This window comes from Mytilus galloprovincialis, chromosome 13, assembly GCF_965363235.1.
Source record: "Mytilus galloprovincialis chromosome 13, xbMytGall1.hap1.1, whole genome shotgun sequence".
NCBI classification, from domain to species: Eukaryota; Metazoa; Mollusca; class Bivalvia; order Mytilida; family Mytilidae; genus Mytilus; species Mytilus galloprovincialis.
In genome coordinates this window covers 39,350,025-39,367,359 of record NC_134850.1, presented here as the reverse complement: position 1 = coordinate 39,367,359, position 17,335 = coordinate 39,350,025, and the positions used below count along the sequence as shown (strand labels likewise).

Below are 17,335 nucleotides of genomic sequence, written 5' to 3'. Positions count from 1 at the left end.
AGAGCTATGGTTCTTGATAGATTTTAGAATATAGGCACAGAAATGAGTTAGCAGTCAGAGAAATAGTAGTTAGCAAATTGTTATGTCGAGCCTGCGACTTTAGTTGCAGAAAGCTCGACATAGGGATAGTGATCCGGTGGCGGCGTCGGTGTTAGCTCACTTCTAAAAAGCTTTATGTTTTAGAAGGTAGAAGACCTGGATGCTTCATACTTTGTATATGGAGGCCCCATGTTACGAATTTTCTGTCAGTCACATGTCCAATGTCCTTGACCTCATTTTCATGTTTCAGTGACTACTTGAAAAAAAAGTTAAAATTTTTTGTAATGTTAAGTTCTCTCTTATTATAAGTAGTAGGATAATTATATTTGGTATGTGCGTACCTTGCAAGGTCCTCATGCCCGTCCAACAGTTTTCACTGACCTTGACCTCATTTCATGGATCAGTGAACAAGGTTAAGTTTTGGTGGTCAAGTCCATATCTCAGATACCATAAGCAATAGGTCTAGTATATTCGGTGTATGGAAGGACTGTAAGGTGTACATGTCCAACTGGCAGGTGTCATCTGACCTTGACCTCATTTTCATGGTTCAGTGGTTATAGTGAAGTTTTTGTGTTTTGGTCTGTTTTGCTTATACTGTATGCAATTTGTCTACTATATTTGGTGTATGGAATGATTGTAAGGTGTACATGTCAAGCTGGTAGGTGTCATCTGACCTTAACCTCATTTTCATGGTTCAGTGGTCAAAGTTAAGTTTTTGAGTTTTGGTCTATTTTTCTAATACAATAAGCAATAGGCCAACAATATTTGGTGTATGTTAATATTTTATGATCTATATGTCAGTCGCGCAGATTTTTATTTGACCTTGACCTCATTCTCACAGTTCATTGCTCAGTGTTAAGTTTTTGTGTTTTGGTCTGTTTTTCTTAAACTATAAGCTATAGGTCAACTATATTTGTTGTATGGAAGAAAAGTAAAATCACAAAAATACTGAACTTGAAGGAAAATCAATTCGTAAGTCCATAATCACATGGCAAAATCAAATAACAAAACGTATCATTAACGAATGGACAGGAACTGTCATATTCCTGACTTGGTACAGGCATTTTCAAATGTAGAAAATGGTGGATTAAATCTGGTTCTATAGCGAAGAAGTGTTAGCTGTACATGTCTGCCTGGCATGGTTTATCATGCTTATCTGACCTTGACATCATTTTCATGGTTCATTGATCAATGTTTGGTTTTCTTGTTTAATGTTAAGTTTATGTGACAGTTGTAATAAAGCTTTACATTTAGGACTATCAACATAAAATCAATGATTAGTAAAGAAGGCGAGACATTTCAGTGTGTGCACTCTTGTTATAACTATTTTAGTCAATTGTAATTATTAATTTAATGCAGATTTTTCGATAAAAATCAAATTGTGAGTGTTTCTGGAAGTATTCACTTTCTTTTAATATAGTATGTACAGGTGATGTAGATCTGCCAGTTCTGTCTGAAGATTTGACATGTTACTTGGGTGATACATGTGACACAGTAAGCTGTTGTGTTGATGTAGAAGATTTGGGTAGTACAATGGAAGTATCGTTGTCAATAGACCACTGCAATTGGAAGTTAATTTTACAACTGGAAAGATTGTCAGAGGAAATATCATTGGTGGATTACCAATGGGGTAAGTCTTGGAATGAAAAAAAAAAGTGTCAGTGTAAAGAGGTGTCATAGAACCTGTTAAAAAAAGATGATTGCTTAATTAAATCAAACATTTCTATTTTCACAAAAAGCTAAATATTCTATCTTAAAAATTAAAAAAAAGTACATTCTAGATAACTTCACCAGTTTTAAAAATTAGCCAAAATCACAACTTAATCAAACATTTGACAGTTGTTTTTGCCATGAAATTTGAAATAAGAAAGGTGAGAGTGTGCATAAACCTGGTACTTACAGTGACTTGACTGTCAGTGTTGCTATCCAACTATTGCAACTCATTCAAAAATTTGACCCTATAAGACTATAACTTCACATTAGTGTTGATGTGAAAATTTAGTCTATCAGTTTGTATAGATATTTTATAGTCATTTTCATGCTAAAAGTGAAATGTAATTTTGAATTGCTATAAAAATGTCCAAACTAAGCTTTCATATAGTTTTTCTTTCAAAATGTCTTTTATATTCACAAGAATTAGACATTATGTGAGTTAAAACATTTCATATTCAGTAAAATATGTGTGAAATTACAATATGTTTGTAGGAAGTTTCCATGGGGAGATAAACATTTTTTCTTTCAAAAAGTCGTTATTCAAAAGAATGATGTTGAAGGTTATCTCCCCATGGAAACTTATCAATTAAGTATTGTTATTTCACGGATATTTTACCAAACATATGATGTTTTAATTCAAATAATGTCTGATTCTTATGAATATAGAAGACTTTTCTAAAGAAAAATTATATGAAAGCTTAGTTTGGACATTTTTATAGCAATTCAAAATTACATTTCACCTCTTGCATGGTAATGACTATAAAATATCTATACAAACAGTTAGACTAATTTTGTCACATTAACATCAAAGTGGAGTTAAAGTCTTATAGGATTGTAAGTATATTTTATTTTATCACCAATTGCACTTTCACAATTTGACTGAACAGATTGTTCAAAATTCTGACCAGTTGAACAGTTTGATTTTATAAAACAAATTGCAATTTGGTCAGAATTTTGAATGAGTTGCAATAGTCAGATAGCAACACTAACAGTCAAGTCACTGTAATAGATATTAAAAAAAAAGTAATTTGGAGAAAAAAAAAATGCAATTGGAATGGCCTTCAGTAAAACACTGTAAAATTTCTTCATCATTTGAATACCAAAAATTTTCTTATAGCTTTTGGTAAATTTAAAATTGAACTGACTTTTTCGGTTACTTTTTTGTTTGTTAAATCTATTGTAAAAACTTTCTATATTTATTGGCACTTTTTGAAATGTTCTGATCATGCACTGTTCAGTCCCATTTAATTTCCAAATAACAGTCTAATATGTCTTAATCCGGTGAAAGTTCTAAATGAACATAACTACATTTGATATTTTAGGTACTTTGATGAAGCATGAACTTGTTGGTGTGTTGAGAACTGAGTAAGTTATTTAGATTTAAAGATCATTACTGGTGTTTTCAAGATTTGTTATATACCGGTACTTGGCAGCAAAGTACCATAGTTATATGGTGTAATAAAACATCATGGTATGTCTGGGAACAAATGGTACCTGCTCTATCAATGAGGAAATGTGGCATTATTGTAATGTAAAAAATGCTCATCAGAGCAAAATATTAATGCCATACTTATATATAGCAAAAATATGTCACTGTACGATCTTAAACTATGAGTACAACTCACAATTTGCAGTGAGCTGTTAAAGGCCTGGACATGACAAAATGTGGAAGAAAGTCAAAACAATGGCCTAATTTATGATGAAATAATAAACCAATAACAAGTATAACAGACAGTAACAGAGGACAACCACCTAACAACAGGCTCCTGACTTGGGACAGGCACTTGAGGAATATGTTTTGAATTATGTCAAACTAGATCAATTCATGGAATTTATATGTCCTTATATGTTTGATAGATACAATATGCATGATTGAAACATAGCAAATTATGTCAACTTGATTTCCATGTTATTACTGTATTATTTTAGAACTATAGTTTACAACTTGGCTGCAGAAAACAGTTATATGGTGTATTTTAACATGTTGGTGTGTCTGGAGACAAACGGTACCTGCTCTGTAAATGAGGTCATACTAGATGGGAGAAAAATCATCAAAGAAGTCTGTGACAGATCAAAGGAAAATGGTATAAATGATTTATTTATGATAAAATTCCATCTTAAAGTGTCAGGCCACTAATTCAAAATCCCTATTTAATCAATCAAAATTTCCTTTTGTGAGAATTACAGAATATTTCTTTAAAAGAATTAAGTACAATGTATTACCAATGTTATTTCAACTGATCGGGCGGAGCTTACGTTTTAATTTGCATAAGTAGTTATCAAAGGTACCAGGATTATAATTTAGTACGCCAGACGCGCATTTCGTCTACATAAGACTCATCAGTGACGCTCAAATCAAAATATTTATAAAGCCAAACAAGTAAAAAGTTGAAGAGCATTGAGGATCCAAAATTCCAAAAAGTTGTGCCAAATACGGCTAAGGTAATCTGTGCCTGGGACAAGAAAATCCTCAGTTTTTCGAAAAATATAAAGTTTCGTAAACAGGAAATTTATAAAAATTACTACATTATTCATATTCATGTCAACACCGAAGTGTTGACTACTGGGCTGGTGATACCCTCGGGGACGAAACGTCCACCAGCAGTGGCATCGACCCAGTGGTGTAAATAGTTATCAAAGGTACCAGGATTATAATTTAGTACGCCAGATGCACGTTTCGTCTACATAAGACTCATCAGTGACGCTCAAATCAAAATATTTATAAAGCCAAACAAGTAAAAAGTTGAAGAGCATTGATGATCCAAAATTCCAAAAAGTTGTGCCAAATAGGACTAAGGTAATCTATGCCTGGGACAAGAAAATCCTCAGTTTTTCGAAAAATATAAAGTTTTGTAAACAGGAAATTTATAAAAATGACTACATAAGGACAGTCTATTTGAAGATGTGTGTGATAAGGATGATTGCCATTATAATCATTATTGATTTCTAATCATCTATCAGTGTCACCAAATGAATATACAAAAGAACTGAATGTGAGATATGGGACGAATAACTGGACACTTCATTGATGAATTTATCCCGAATCACCTGTCTATAGATGGACTGGTCTATGATGAGCGAACCGGTTAAACCCTGTCCAGTCAAGTGAAATAAATCAAGTAATACTATTATTTTACTGTCTATTCATTTTATTTCTCAGTCTTCTGTTCTGTTCATATTTTATTTTACAATTACTATGAATAATTGATTTGTTTTAGAATTTTCACTGGATGCTTGGCTTGAAGAAAAGAACTTACCAAAGTCTAGAGAAAACTTACCAAAATGGGCAGAAGTTCAGCTGAAGCAGGATCTAATAATGAACCAGTTTCTCAAAGCAAAACCTTGCAATATTAAAACTTACAATGAAAATGGTTTGTTAAAGTTATATTGTGTACTGACAATATAGAGAGAGAGAGTTAGACGGAAGGACAAATGATGTTTTTCACCTATACTAGCACAAATTCTCATAATTAATATATAAGGACACTATAAAAAATTGCTTTCTAGAACAAAGCCCATAAATGGGCCAAATGTCAGGCGACCATGGGAATGGCTAATAATTTGAGCTTTGTTTGGGAGACTTGGTTACAGCATCCTGTTATTATTTCTTATTAAGTATTAAGTAAAAAATTTAAAAGTGAGAACAAAACATTAACCACACAATCTACACATCTACAACTTATTTGAAATGATACACACTTCCATTTCATATTTTCCTCAAGTGCTATCCAGCACTTTGATTTGCACAGATTTTACCCAAACAATTTAAGAGATAAAAATAAGAGAGAAACATTGACCTCACTTTTGAAGTTTGAATCGCCGTTTGCTGAAAATAATAAGTTGACTGCTTTCCTTATCTTTTACAGGTAGTAAGAATGCAGATGTGAAAGTAACACCAGCAGACCACTATAATAGTTTTTCATGCATTATATCAAAAGATAACAAAAGTGTTGAATGTTGTGTTAATCTTCCATTCTTAAACACATCAGTTAGAACAGTGTTCAGAATCATACAATGTAGAAACAACTTGAGACTAGAAATTGACAATTTAGTTCATAATTTTAAGTTGTCAGAAATTTCATATGGTAAGTTTTTGATTAAAAAGGATCTTGTGAAATCATTAGGTTTCAAAGTTTTATTTTAATTTTGTGTTTGACAGTTCTATTTGTCATTTTTTATATGTCTTATGTACAGTTATTCATTGATAAGTATTTGAATATTCAGTATATAAACTGCTTCTGTTTATTGGTTTTAAACTTGCCAAAGCCAACTAAAACATCACAAATATTAACCAACGCTCCATGTGTCACTGCATTTAAAACATCAAGCTTGATGTTTTGAGGATATTTGCATTCCATGTATATTGCCACATTCAAAGTGGACTGCAGATAATATGTATTGTCGATGAAAATCAAGAAATTTTACAAAATATACAGAATTGTCATGTTGATGCAATGGTAACCTGTTAAATGTGAAATTTGTTTTTTTATTTATTTTATAAATAAACCCTGTACCTTAGTACAGTTAGGACAAATTAAAGTAAATATTTGATAATTTTTAGATTGTACTTGTATTTGGGCCAGATAAAAGATTTATTACCCTTACTCCTATGTCATTCAGCATCGAATCAAGCTGAAGGATTATTCAAAACAACTGTTTTTGTCTTAAGATACCTGCAAACACATTAGTATCACTTAAACCAGGAAATAAAAAGAAGTAAAAATTGTCTATGTGTCATATCTCCCACTGAAATATTTTCTCTTAGAGACGGATCTCTCACTTTGAAGGCTTAAAAAGAAAGATCTTCAAGAGATGACTCCATCTCAAAGATATGTGTAGTTCAAATTGTATAATTGTATAAAAATAGTATTCTAACTTGACATATTTTCAGGTAACTTTTACACCTTTGGACTATTGGGAATAGTGAATATAAAGTAAGTATCATTAAAAAAAAAATGATTTAGATCCAATTTTTTTTTAAATAATATGCAATTTATATATTCTCCAAGGAAATTTATCATTATAAATAAGCAGTGTTGTTTGTTATATGTTAAATTTGTCAGCTATTTACAATGACAATTTGGTCTTTGGTCAATAATTTTCTAGAGCAGATCATACCTTGTTCTTAAAAGAATTCTTTTTTTACTTTTTTTATAACCAAGGGGGTATCTATAAGAGGGGGGTATATTACATTGTCTGTTTGTATTTGTTCATCCATCCAACAAACATTTCTGTCACACTTTTATCATGAACTACTGAACATTATAATAATTGACTTCAAAGTTGGTCATCGGAAGTGATGCTGTAATGTTTGAGGAATTATTTGACTGCCAGACACATTCTGTTTTTTTATATTTAAGATTTTATCAGCATATCAAATAAGAACAAAATTGTTTCACATCTTTCTTTTTTTGTCACCATCTTAGAGGTGATACATTATTATATTTTAATTCTTTTTGGATCTGTTAGACACCTTTCTGATACTTTTATCAGGTGGTATAAATCATAATCATGATATTTAAAATGTCTTCCTGATGATTTACTAGTCTTCTGTAGGAGAATGAAGAGAATAGTGTAGTATCTTCAAAAAGAACTATAAATGAAACTAACAGAGTATCAACATAGGTGGTCATTCCTAGAAATCTCCTGTTAGTCATATGAATCAAGTAGGATTAAACATACTTTAAAAAGATGATTGTCTCACTTTGTTTCAGATACATTATAGATACACCCTCTCTAGATACATTCAGCTTCACTCTAAATATATCTGTTTGTATGGAACCAAATAATGATTGTGAATTTGAGATTGAGGTCTTCAAAGATGTAGTTGTTGATCAGCAAAGTTGTGACCAAGCTCCTGGATTCTTAAACCCATGTAAGTAGCAGTTCCCATACAATAATACAACTATTTAAACAAAAATTCAGAATGTAGAAAGTAGTTACAATATGAATGACAGAAGATTTGAGGTTAATGGCAATGTTGGCACCTGGATCAAGCATTTAACAAGTGTTTTAACTACGTCTTAAAGTAGTTCGTTCAGTTATCACTAAATTGCTGTTTGTATAGGTAAATTGGCAGGGTCCAATTTGTTAAAATTCAGGTCAAAGTCCCAATTGGAAATCATTTATACAGCATAGTAAACAAAAAACAACAAGTTTTAAGTAAGTGATGCTTTGGTTTCTTAATATGTTTATTAGACCATAATGACTTGTGTAAGTTATTTTAAATGACAATCTGACATCTGCACTAAGTTATCAAGTGGAAACTTACTGATAAAATATCAGTATTGATCAGTTAAATTAAAGGTACATTCAAGTTTTAAAAGAAGTTTTAAATTAATTTATTCAGTTGGATGTTGATTAAAAAAACCATAATATTGAGAGTATTTTACTCAAAATGTTTAGTCTGTCTGATGGCCCATCACTGTAACATTTTCTTGAATTTCATAGAATCTTTGTAAAATCATTCTCTGCTTAATTTTATAACTTGACCTGACCTTGATCCTAAATGTCCATTACTACTTGCATTTCAAAGTACTGATACCACTTGACTTTGTTACTATTATCATACATAATTATTTATACCAACATTGTCTTTGTGAATATTAGAAATGGACAAAGCTTATAGGAATAATATTTGTGAAATAGTTAAATATTTGTTCTTTTTCTGAGCTAGTGTAAGTTCAAGCATAGTATATAAGTACAAGATGATAGATTCTTACTTCTATGAACTCCTATTTGGCAGTAACATATTAACATTTAGCTTTATACCATGTTTTCTTTATTACTTTTGTAGCATTTTCACTAGAGGACTGGTTAGCTAGTAGAAATACAGACATAGGGAATATAACAGATATTACAGCCAATGATTTGATGACAGAACTTGGTCTCTCTGATTACATGGGGTGGTCAAATATTTGTGATGTCAACCTGGTGCCTTATAATGGATCTGTCAATGGATGGAATAATGGTAAATTTGTGTCATTACTTTATGAACAATTTCTAATTATACCCCCGCTTTAAAAAAGGGGGGGGGGGGGTATACTGTTTTACCTCTGTCTGTCCACCGTCCTTCCGTCAGTCAGTCCGTCCGTCCCATGAATATTTTTCGTCGCATTTTTCTCAGGAACTACAATACAAGGATTTCTGAAATTTGGTTTCAGGGTTTATCTAAGTCAGCTATACCGTGTGATGCGTTTTCAGATTGATCACTTGACAACTTCCTGTTTACCGAACACTTGTATGATTTTACACATGATAGCCAAGTTGAAAATTTTCGTCACATTTTTCTCAGTAACTACAATACAAGGATTTCTGAAATTTGGTTTCAGGATTTATATAAGTCAGCTATACCGTGTGATGCGTTTTTCTTTTGGCGATTTATGAACGGAATGTGAAAAACTATATCACGAGTGAGCGTGATTGATATTTTAGATTTTTTTTACCGATAACCACTACGAATTTCAGCTGACGGCGACTATAGCAGTAACTGACATGCCAGCTCCAGACCTCAATTAAACTGATTGAAAGATTTTGCCTTCATCATAAGAATATCAGGCACAATCCCTCCTGTTAGGGGTTTAGTATGATACCAACATGAAATATATGAGAAGAACATAACCTGTGTCATGCCAACAACTGGTTTTATGATAAATGTGTTTAATTCCGATGTAAAGACCCTATAAGTGAATCAATATTAAAACCAAAATATGCAATCTTTAATGACCTGACAACAGTATCATAACTATATCGCTTCTTAATAAGTCTGTTTAAAGGTTTTGTTAGCTTTTGAGGTGAATACTGACATTTTTGTGCTTTGTAAAGAATATTAACATAAAAGATTGGATGTGAAATACCTGATGCATAAAACATTGTACTATTTTTTTTAGAATGTGCTAATATAACAGTACCATCTATCAAGCTGAATAAGAGTGTTGTATGCCACATTACTGAGACTTGTGATAGAGTAACATGCTGTGCTGAAATTCCTGTTCTTAAAAGATACATCTATGCTTCTGTCAATCTCAGGACGTGTGATTATATACTTGACGTAGACCTTGAAGAAAACCACTTTGAGTTCAGCTTGATCAATTATAAATGGGGTTGGTTTTGATTTAGATATTGAGTGATACTATGCAAATCAAACTTAAGGGAGGTGTTGGTAATACATCAACTGAGCAACATAAAAGCCATTTTCTGGTCAGTAAACTATCTTTAACAACAATTGAATAACGAATGTTTAAGTTATGTTTTTGACCGACAGGTTAATTATTTTTGTAGCTTTCAGATCTTTTATTTTAAGTGCAACTTACTTTATCCTGATATCTGTGATGAGTTCATCTATAAGATACTTGAAACTAGAGGCTCAATAGAGCCTGTGTCGCTCACCATTGTCTATGTGCATATCATAAACGAATTTTTTTTACAAATTGTTTTAAATTGACTATAAAGGGCAATAACTCCTGAAGGGGTTAATTGACCATTTTGATCATGTTGACTTATTTGTAGGTCTTACTTTGCTGTTCATTATTGCTGTTTACAGTTTATCTCTATCTATAATAATATTCAAGATAATAACGAAAAGCTGCAAAATTTTCTGAAAATAATCAATTCCGGGGCAGCAACCCAACAACGGGTTGCCTGATTGGTCTGAAAATTTCAGGGCAGATAAACTTTGACCTAACAAACCAATTTATTTTCGTCAGATTTGCTTTAAATGCTTTGGTTTCTGAGATTTTAGCCAAAAAATGCATTTTACCCCATGTACTATTTTTAGCCATGTCAGCCGTCTTGGTTCGCAGGCAGGGTCATTGGACAAATTTTTGTCGAGCCTGCAAATTTTGTTGCGGAAAGCTCGACATAGGGATAGTGATCCGGCGGCGGCGGTGTTAGCTAACTTCTTAAAAGGTTTATATTTTAGAAGGTGAAAGATTCTGGATGCTTCATACTTTGTATATAGATGCCTCATGTTACGAAGTTTCCGTCAGTCACATGTCCAATGTCCTTCACTTCATTTTCATGGTTCAGTGACCACTTGAAAAAAAAGTTCAGAATTTTTGTAATGTTGAATTCTCTCTTATTATAAGTAATAGGATAACTATATTTGGTATGTGCGTACCTTGCAAGGTCCTCATGCCCGTCAGACAGTTTTCACTTGACCTTGACCTCATTTCATGGATCAGTGAACAAGGTTAAGTTTTGGTGGTCAAGTCCATATCTCAGATACTATAAGCAACAGGGCTAGTATATTTGGTGTATGGAAGGACTGGAAGGTGTACATGTCCAACTGGCAGGTGTCATCTGACCTTGACCTCATTTGCATGGTTCAGTGGTTATAGTTAAGTTTTTGTGTTTTGGTCTGTTTTTCTCATACTATATGCAATAGGTCTACTACATTTGTTGTATGGAATGATTGTAAGGTGTACATGTCTAGCGGGCAGATGTCATCTGACCTTGACCTCATTTTCATGGTTCAGTGGTCAAAGTTAAGTTTTTAAGTTTTGGTCTTTTTATCTAATATTATATTCCAAAGGTCAAATATATTTGGTGTATGGAAATATATTATGATCTATATTTCAGTCCCGCAGGTTTTATATGACCATGACCTCAATTGCACGGTTCATTGCACAGTGTTAAGTTTTTGTGTTTTGATCTATTTTTCTTTAACTATAAGTAATAGGTCAACTATATTTGTTGTATGGAAGCTTTGTTAGTTGTATATGTTTGCCTGGCATGGTTCATCTGACCTTGACCTCATTTTCATGGTTCATTGGTCTTTGTTTAGCTATCTTGGTTAATGTTAAGTTTATGTGACGGTTGTAATAAAGCTTTATACTTAGGACTATCAACATAAAATCAATGATTAGTAAAGAAGGCGAGACATTTCAGTGTGTGCACTCTTGTTTAAACTACATACCCTAATGATGATTGTGGACCAGTTTGGTTAAATTTGTCTTAGTAGTTTCAGAGGTGAAAATTTTTGATAACAAAAATTGACGAAAAATTGACAAAAATTGACTATAAAGGGCAATACCTCCTTAAGGGGGGTCAACTGACCATTTTGGTCATGTTAAATTATTTGTAGATCTTACTTTGCTGAACATTATTGCTGTTTACAGTTTACCTCTATCTATAATAATATTAAAGATAATAACCAAAAACGGCAAAACTTCCTCCAAATTACCAATTCTGGGGCAGCAACCCAACAATGGGTTGTGCGATTCATCTGAAAATTTCATGGCAGATAGATCTTGACCTGATAGACAATTTTACCCCGTCAGATTTGCTCTAAATGCTTTGGTTTCAGAGATATATGCCAAAAACTGCATTTTACCCCTATGTTCTATTTTTAGCCATGGCGGCAATCTTGGTTGGTTGGCCGTGTCACCGGACACATTTTAAAACTCGATACCCCAATGATGATTGTGGCCAAGTTTGGTTAAATTTGGCCCAGTAGTTTCAAAGGAGAAGATTTTTGTAAAAGTTAATGACGATGGACGCAGGAGGACGACGGACACCAAGTGATGAGAAAAGCTCACTTGGCCCTATGGGCCAGGTGAGCTAAAAAGAAACTGCATTTGTGTGACTAAATTCAAATAGCTGGATATAGTTAATGTTTTCAGAATTATCCCAGATCTTTGATAATTGCTTTGAAGAACCTTTTGCAGATTTGTCCTTCAGGTTGTAGAATATATAATACAAACATTATAATACTAGTTTCAGATCATTAGGCAAACTCAATGCAATTCTACATTTCATACAGTAGACTTTGAACAAAAAATGATACTGTGTTAGAAACTGAATAATGCTTAGATATAGTTATTTTTAATATACGCTCTATATAATTTTGAAGGAAATATTGATGATTTTTTAATTGATAAATATATTTTAGGCAAACAAGAGAAGGTAGAGATCCATGGAGTGTTACAGCTGGTGTAAGTAGATTAATTATACAAAAAAGACCAAAATAAAATACTGCCATGTGTGTTATTTGAGAAAAGATCACTTATGAGTTATGTCCCTTGCTGGGAAAGTTTGTCAATTATGCATGCCTTTATGACGTCATTTACCAGATAGAAGGGATTGCCTGTTTCCCTGCACGATTAAAGTTCATCAATGGTTTGTGTAATCGTCATGATGGAGGATAAACCAGAAATAATGTTTGTTCTGTAAGGTATTTAATCACAATTCCCTAATGTCAACAGTGCTGATGAGCAATTATAAGAATTTAATTTGCCGAATAATTTGATCAATAAAGCATTATATTTTTTTACCACTTGCGCAAAAGGAAAGGAAGTGACAATGCCCCTAAATGCACAAACAATATTATATGTTCATAAAAAAGCCAAAGTTTTAAGTTTTTGACAGAAAGCAACAGACAAGAAAGTTGTGTATTTCTTTTTAAGATCACCTAGCCCAAAAGGCCGAGTGAGCTTTTCTCATCACTTGTTGCCCGTCATTCATTAACTTTTACAAAAATCTTCTACTCTGAAACTACTGAGCCAAATTTAACCAAACTTGGCCACAATTATCACTAGGATATCTAGTTTAAAAAATGTGTCCAATGACCCCTCCTGCCAACCAAGATGGCCAACATGGATAAAAATAGAACATAGGGGTGAAATGCAGTTTTTGGCTTATATCTCTGAAATTAAAGCATTTAGAGCAAATCTGACATAGGTAAAAATGTTCAACAGGATAAGATTTAGTTGCCCTGAAATTTTCCAAAGGAAAAAAAAACAGTCATTGAATTTGGGGTGTACAGCGGGCAGGAGGCTGCCAAACAGTGTTAGTGCATTTATTTATGAACTGTTCAACCAAAACTTTTAAAATTTAAATATGTTGTAACTGTTGACAAAATGTCAAATACAATATTGACATTTTTCACTTTCATTGTTCAGGAGTTATGGTTCTTGAAAGATAGAAAAAAGGTCTTCTTTCCAGTCGTGTCCATACATTAACTCATTAACCTTTCAACCATAGCTTTCAAATTTTAGTATGTTGTCACTGATGACAGACTTTTGTTTTTAGATACATATGATGCATTTGTGAAGTTTTCATTCAATGGTATCTCATTCTTATTCAAATTAATTTTATTTCTTTAGATTTGCTATCCATCACATTCCATCGGAAAAGTTATTCTCATTGGATGTGAAAATCAAGTCATGTTTTGAGGGAAATAGTTCTGTTTGCTTATATGAGTACACAGTTATGGAGAATTCCCAGCTTCTGTACTCAGAGTGTGATCTGACTGTCGAAAGAGCTCCATTCAAAGGTATGTATTTAAAATACATCCTATGATTAAGTGCAATGCTGATTTTTATGTAATAGTATAGTTTAATCATAAATATTATTTTTAAAAGTGAAGAACGACCTATCACTTAAAGAATAATAATATATGCTATAAATCAGGTTCGATAAGGATTTTTTTCCAACAAATTTTTCAAAAAAAAACCCGATATTATTCAGGGTTTTCAATAAGAGCCGACAGCCGGCGAAATGTCACTGTGTCAAAAGACAGAAATTGCTGGATAACAAGTTTTTAATAACCCTTTGGTCTCTTGTAGTTCTTAGTTTCATAGATTTTACAAGTACGATGCCTTTTAATAACCGACTGAACCATAAGATCTATTGGAGTGTTTACTTAAAATCGGAATCACTTAGACGTTTTACTGCATTCAAATACGCAATTCAGTCAATCACCTTAATGATCCAGATTGTAAATGGCAAAATAAAGAGAGTCTTCGAAATAACTAAAACTATGTTATCATTTGATAGCTCACGAGAGACCAAATTGAAAAGTTTTAGGAGGCAATTTTTTGATTATCAAAAATTAAATAAAGAACAACAATGATAAATGATTTTTTTTATCAGAAAAAGACAAAATAAGTGGAACCTTAAGTTCAGACTTTTTAAGTTTTGTGAAGTTATGAGATTTAAAAGAAGGTTTGTAAAGTCTCATGTTTATATAAATGAGACCTGCCCATGCTCGCCTTCTATGCCCTTTTTATAATGTAACATGTATTTTATTAATTATTACCACCCTTTAACTCTTGGGGAGGGGGTTGAAAAAGTGCCTAGGCTAGGAGAGGTGCTGCCCATTTTTTTTCAAGTTTGGACCTTTTCTCTTCAGCTTGTAACGTGACGGTACCCAAATTGCACCTATTTTGACAGTTTTTTCAACTACATTTTTTTAAAATCAAGACAAACATTTCCATTTTGTGTTTATTTTGTAGCCGTATCCTTCTTTATTATATAGGTACACCAATTTGATTTTCAATTCATATGAAATCATAGAAAAATTGGTCTGAACTAACCTCCAAACCATCAATGATTCCGTAATGAGGAGTACCCAAATTGCATCCATGCTTAAATTTGCATCGTCAAAAGTCAAAAAACAGAGCTTTTGTTTATTTTTTTCAAATATAGTGAACAATTGGATATTTGTCTATGCTTACTCTTCTTTTTTTAAGAAATGGATACTTGAAACATATTGTATTTGCTAATTTAAAAAAGATGACGTTTTGATGTCGTCGCATGGCGACGTTTCAGTACATTTTGCTTTTTCAGTAAACACTTCATCTGTCGATAAAACTGTAAACGTTTTGTGTATATCTAAATATATTTACCTATGTTGAAAGACGTGCATACTATCGGATCATAAAATTACAACTTCTTTAGTCTCTAGGAAATCTTTTAAGATTTTGCTAAATAGGTGCAATTTGGGTACTCGTTGCAATTTGGGTACCGTTACGTTACATGTTGTACTGGGACTGGTAGTAGTAGTAGTCGACTAATAGTAATTTTTTTTTCTCTGCCCGTTTGTTATAGATGGGGCCATCAAAAAAGCCAATGATCAGGAGGAATGCTTCCCATTTTTTATTTATTTTTAGTTGGACCTTTCCTCATAAGTTTTACTGAAAGAGGAGGGAGGGTAAATGCCAAGGGTAGGGAAAAGGCTCTCTTAATATTTTCTGTTATATTTTCCCCTGTCTGATCTTAAGCCCTCTTGTTGAACCAATGATAGGGATGGGTCTTGCCTTAGTTTGCTTTTTTTTTTTTAAATATATGCAATATTATGGCTAATTCCTTCTCAGAATGCCGAATTCTGCACCTAATTTTTTTTAATTTTCTTGGGGACCATGTCCCCAAACCCCACTTCCAAGTTGCATACGACTTGTGCTGTGTTCCATCAGTATGAACTCATATATTTTCACCAAATCCAACATTTCAGGAACTTTTATTCCCAACTGCATTGGCCCTTGGCCCCTTACCCTAATACTAGGAAAATCAATGTTTGATATATGTAGGTAAAATATAAAAATAAATAATAAAAATCTACCACTGTCAAGTATAGAATGGTGCATCTTATTGCTGCATAGAATTATGTTTTTGTATTCTCATTCCTCTCCTATAATTTCGCCTTTCAACAATGAGAAAAACAAAACGTCTTCTCGACTTTTTTTCTAAGAAAAAAAAAGTTAAAAAAAATATTATTCCTATGAAACCTGATTTTTTATGCACTTGTAAACAGTCTGATAATGTCTCAAGATGCAAAAAAAATTTCGGGGGGGTTTTCAAACCAAAAGTAAATGATTATCTCCTTTATGAAAAAAAAAAGAACTCTCAACAGTATATTTATTTAATCTTTGGAAGATAAGAGAAAGATGTTATCTTCTTACCCTTTATTTTTTTGTGATTAAGAAATAATCTGTTTAAAAGTTCATTTAAATCATAGTTATCAAAATGTGAGGTTCAGAGAATATTGGTTTTTGATTTAAATATTTTATTTTATTTTTTATTAATTTAGGAATTTCCTTTGACCTCTGGCAGCCAACAGAATGTGCCTTACTAACACCACCAAATGGTGAGTATAATATGGATGTTAAGGTGGTACCTAACACCTTGACTAAAATAAATTGGTCTCGTTTAATTTTCATAAAATTTTGACAAAACAGATATGTAGGAAGATGTGGTATGAATGCCTGTAAATGAGACAACTCTCCATCCAAATAACAATTTATAAAAGTAAACCATTCTAGGTCAAGGTACGGCCTTTAACACGGAGCCTTGGCTCACACCGAACAACAAGCTATAAAGTGCTCAAAAATGTTTACTTTGACCAAATGACAAAAATGTAAAAATTTCAAAAAAGTTAAACCGCACACTTTATCGGGAAAAAATTTCTTGGACCAATACCATTTGAAAAACACAAACTTTGATCTTTGAAGAACTTAATATTTCTTGAACTATAGAACGTAATTTAAACGATTTTTACAGAGTTACCTCCCTGAAGTGATATGTACCACAAATTGTTCGACAGTTTTTAGATTGAGATGACAATCTGGAATTAAATTTCCATTGTATTAATATATGTGCAACAAATAGAAAAACAAAACAAGCATCTTAAATGCATAAAGAAAATGAGGCACTGCCCCTATGTATAATTACTTTTTAGTAGATTTACTCAAAACTGTATCGTAACATTGACTTCCATCTTCATGGTTTATTGGTCAATTTTAAGTTCCAAGTGTTAATAAAAGTACTTTTCTCAGATATAAGTTAATTATATTAATATATATAT

At 32.4% G+C, this 17,335-nt stretch overlaps 1 protein-coding gene across 1 annotated transcript; it reads left to right on the top strand.

Annotated features, from left to right (window-relative positions):
• Positions 1-3,693: 3,693 nt before the first annotated feature.
• Positions 3,694-17,045, top strand: LOC143057518 (uncharacterized). Its single transcript, XM_076230829.1, has 11 exons — positions 3,694-3,836; positions 4,971-5,123; positions 5,619-5,837; positions 6,644-6,686; positions 7,467-7,627; positions 8,549-8,722; positions 9,642-9,854; positions 12,644-12,686; positions 13,857-14,026; positions 16,562-16,618; positions 17,032-17,045. The coding sequence occupies exons 1-11, from the start codon at positions 3,719-3,721 to the stop codon at positions 17,043-17,045; spliced, it is 1,365 nt and encodes a 454-aa protein (XP_076086944.1). The 5' UTR covers positions 3,694-3,718.
• Positions 17,046-17,335: the final 290 nt, after the last annotated feature.

Bases quoted from the DNA above. Each gene is read 5' to 3' on its own strand.
- LOC143057518 (XM_076230829.1), top strand. From the start codon at position 3,719: ATGGTGTATTTTAACATGTTGGTGTGTCTGGAGACAAACGGTACCTGC. The intron at 3,837-4,970 runs GTATAAATGATT...GATTTGTTTTAG, and splicing joins TGACAGATCAAAGGAAAATG to AATTTTCACTGGATGCTTGG. The intron at 14,027-16,561 runs GTATGTATTTAA...TTATTAATTTAG, and splicing joins CGAAAGAGCTCCATTCAAAG to GAATTTCCTTTGACCTCTGG.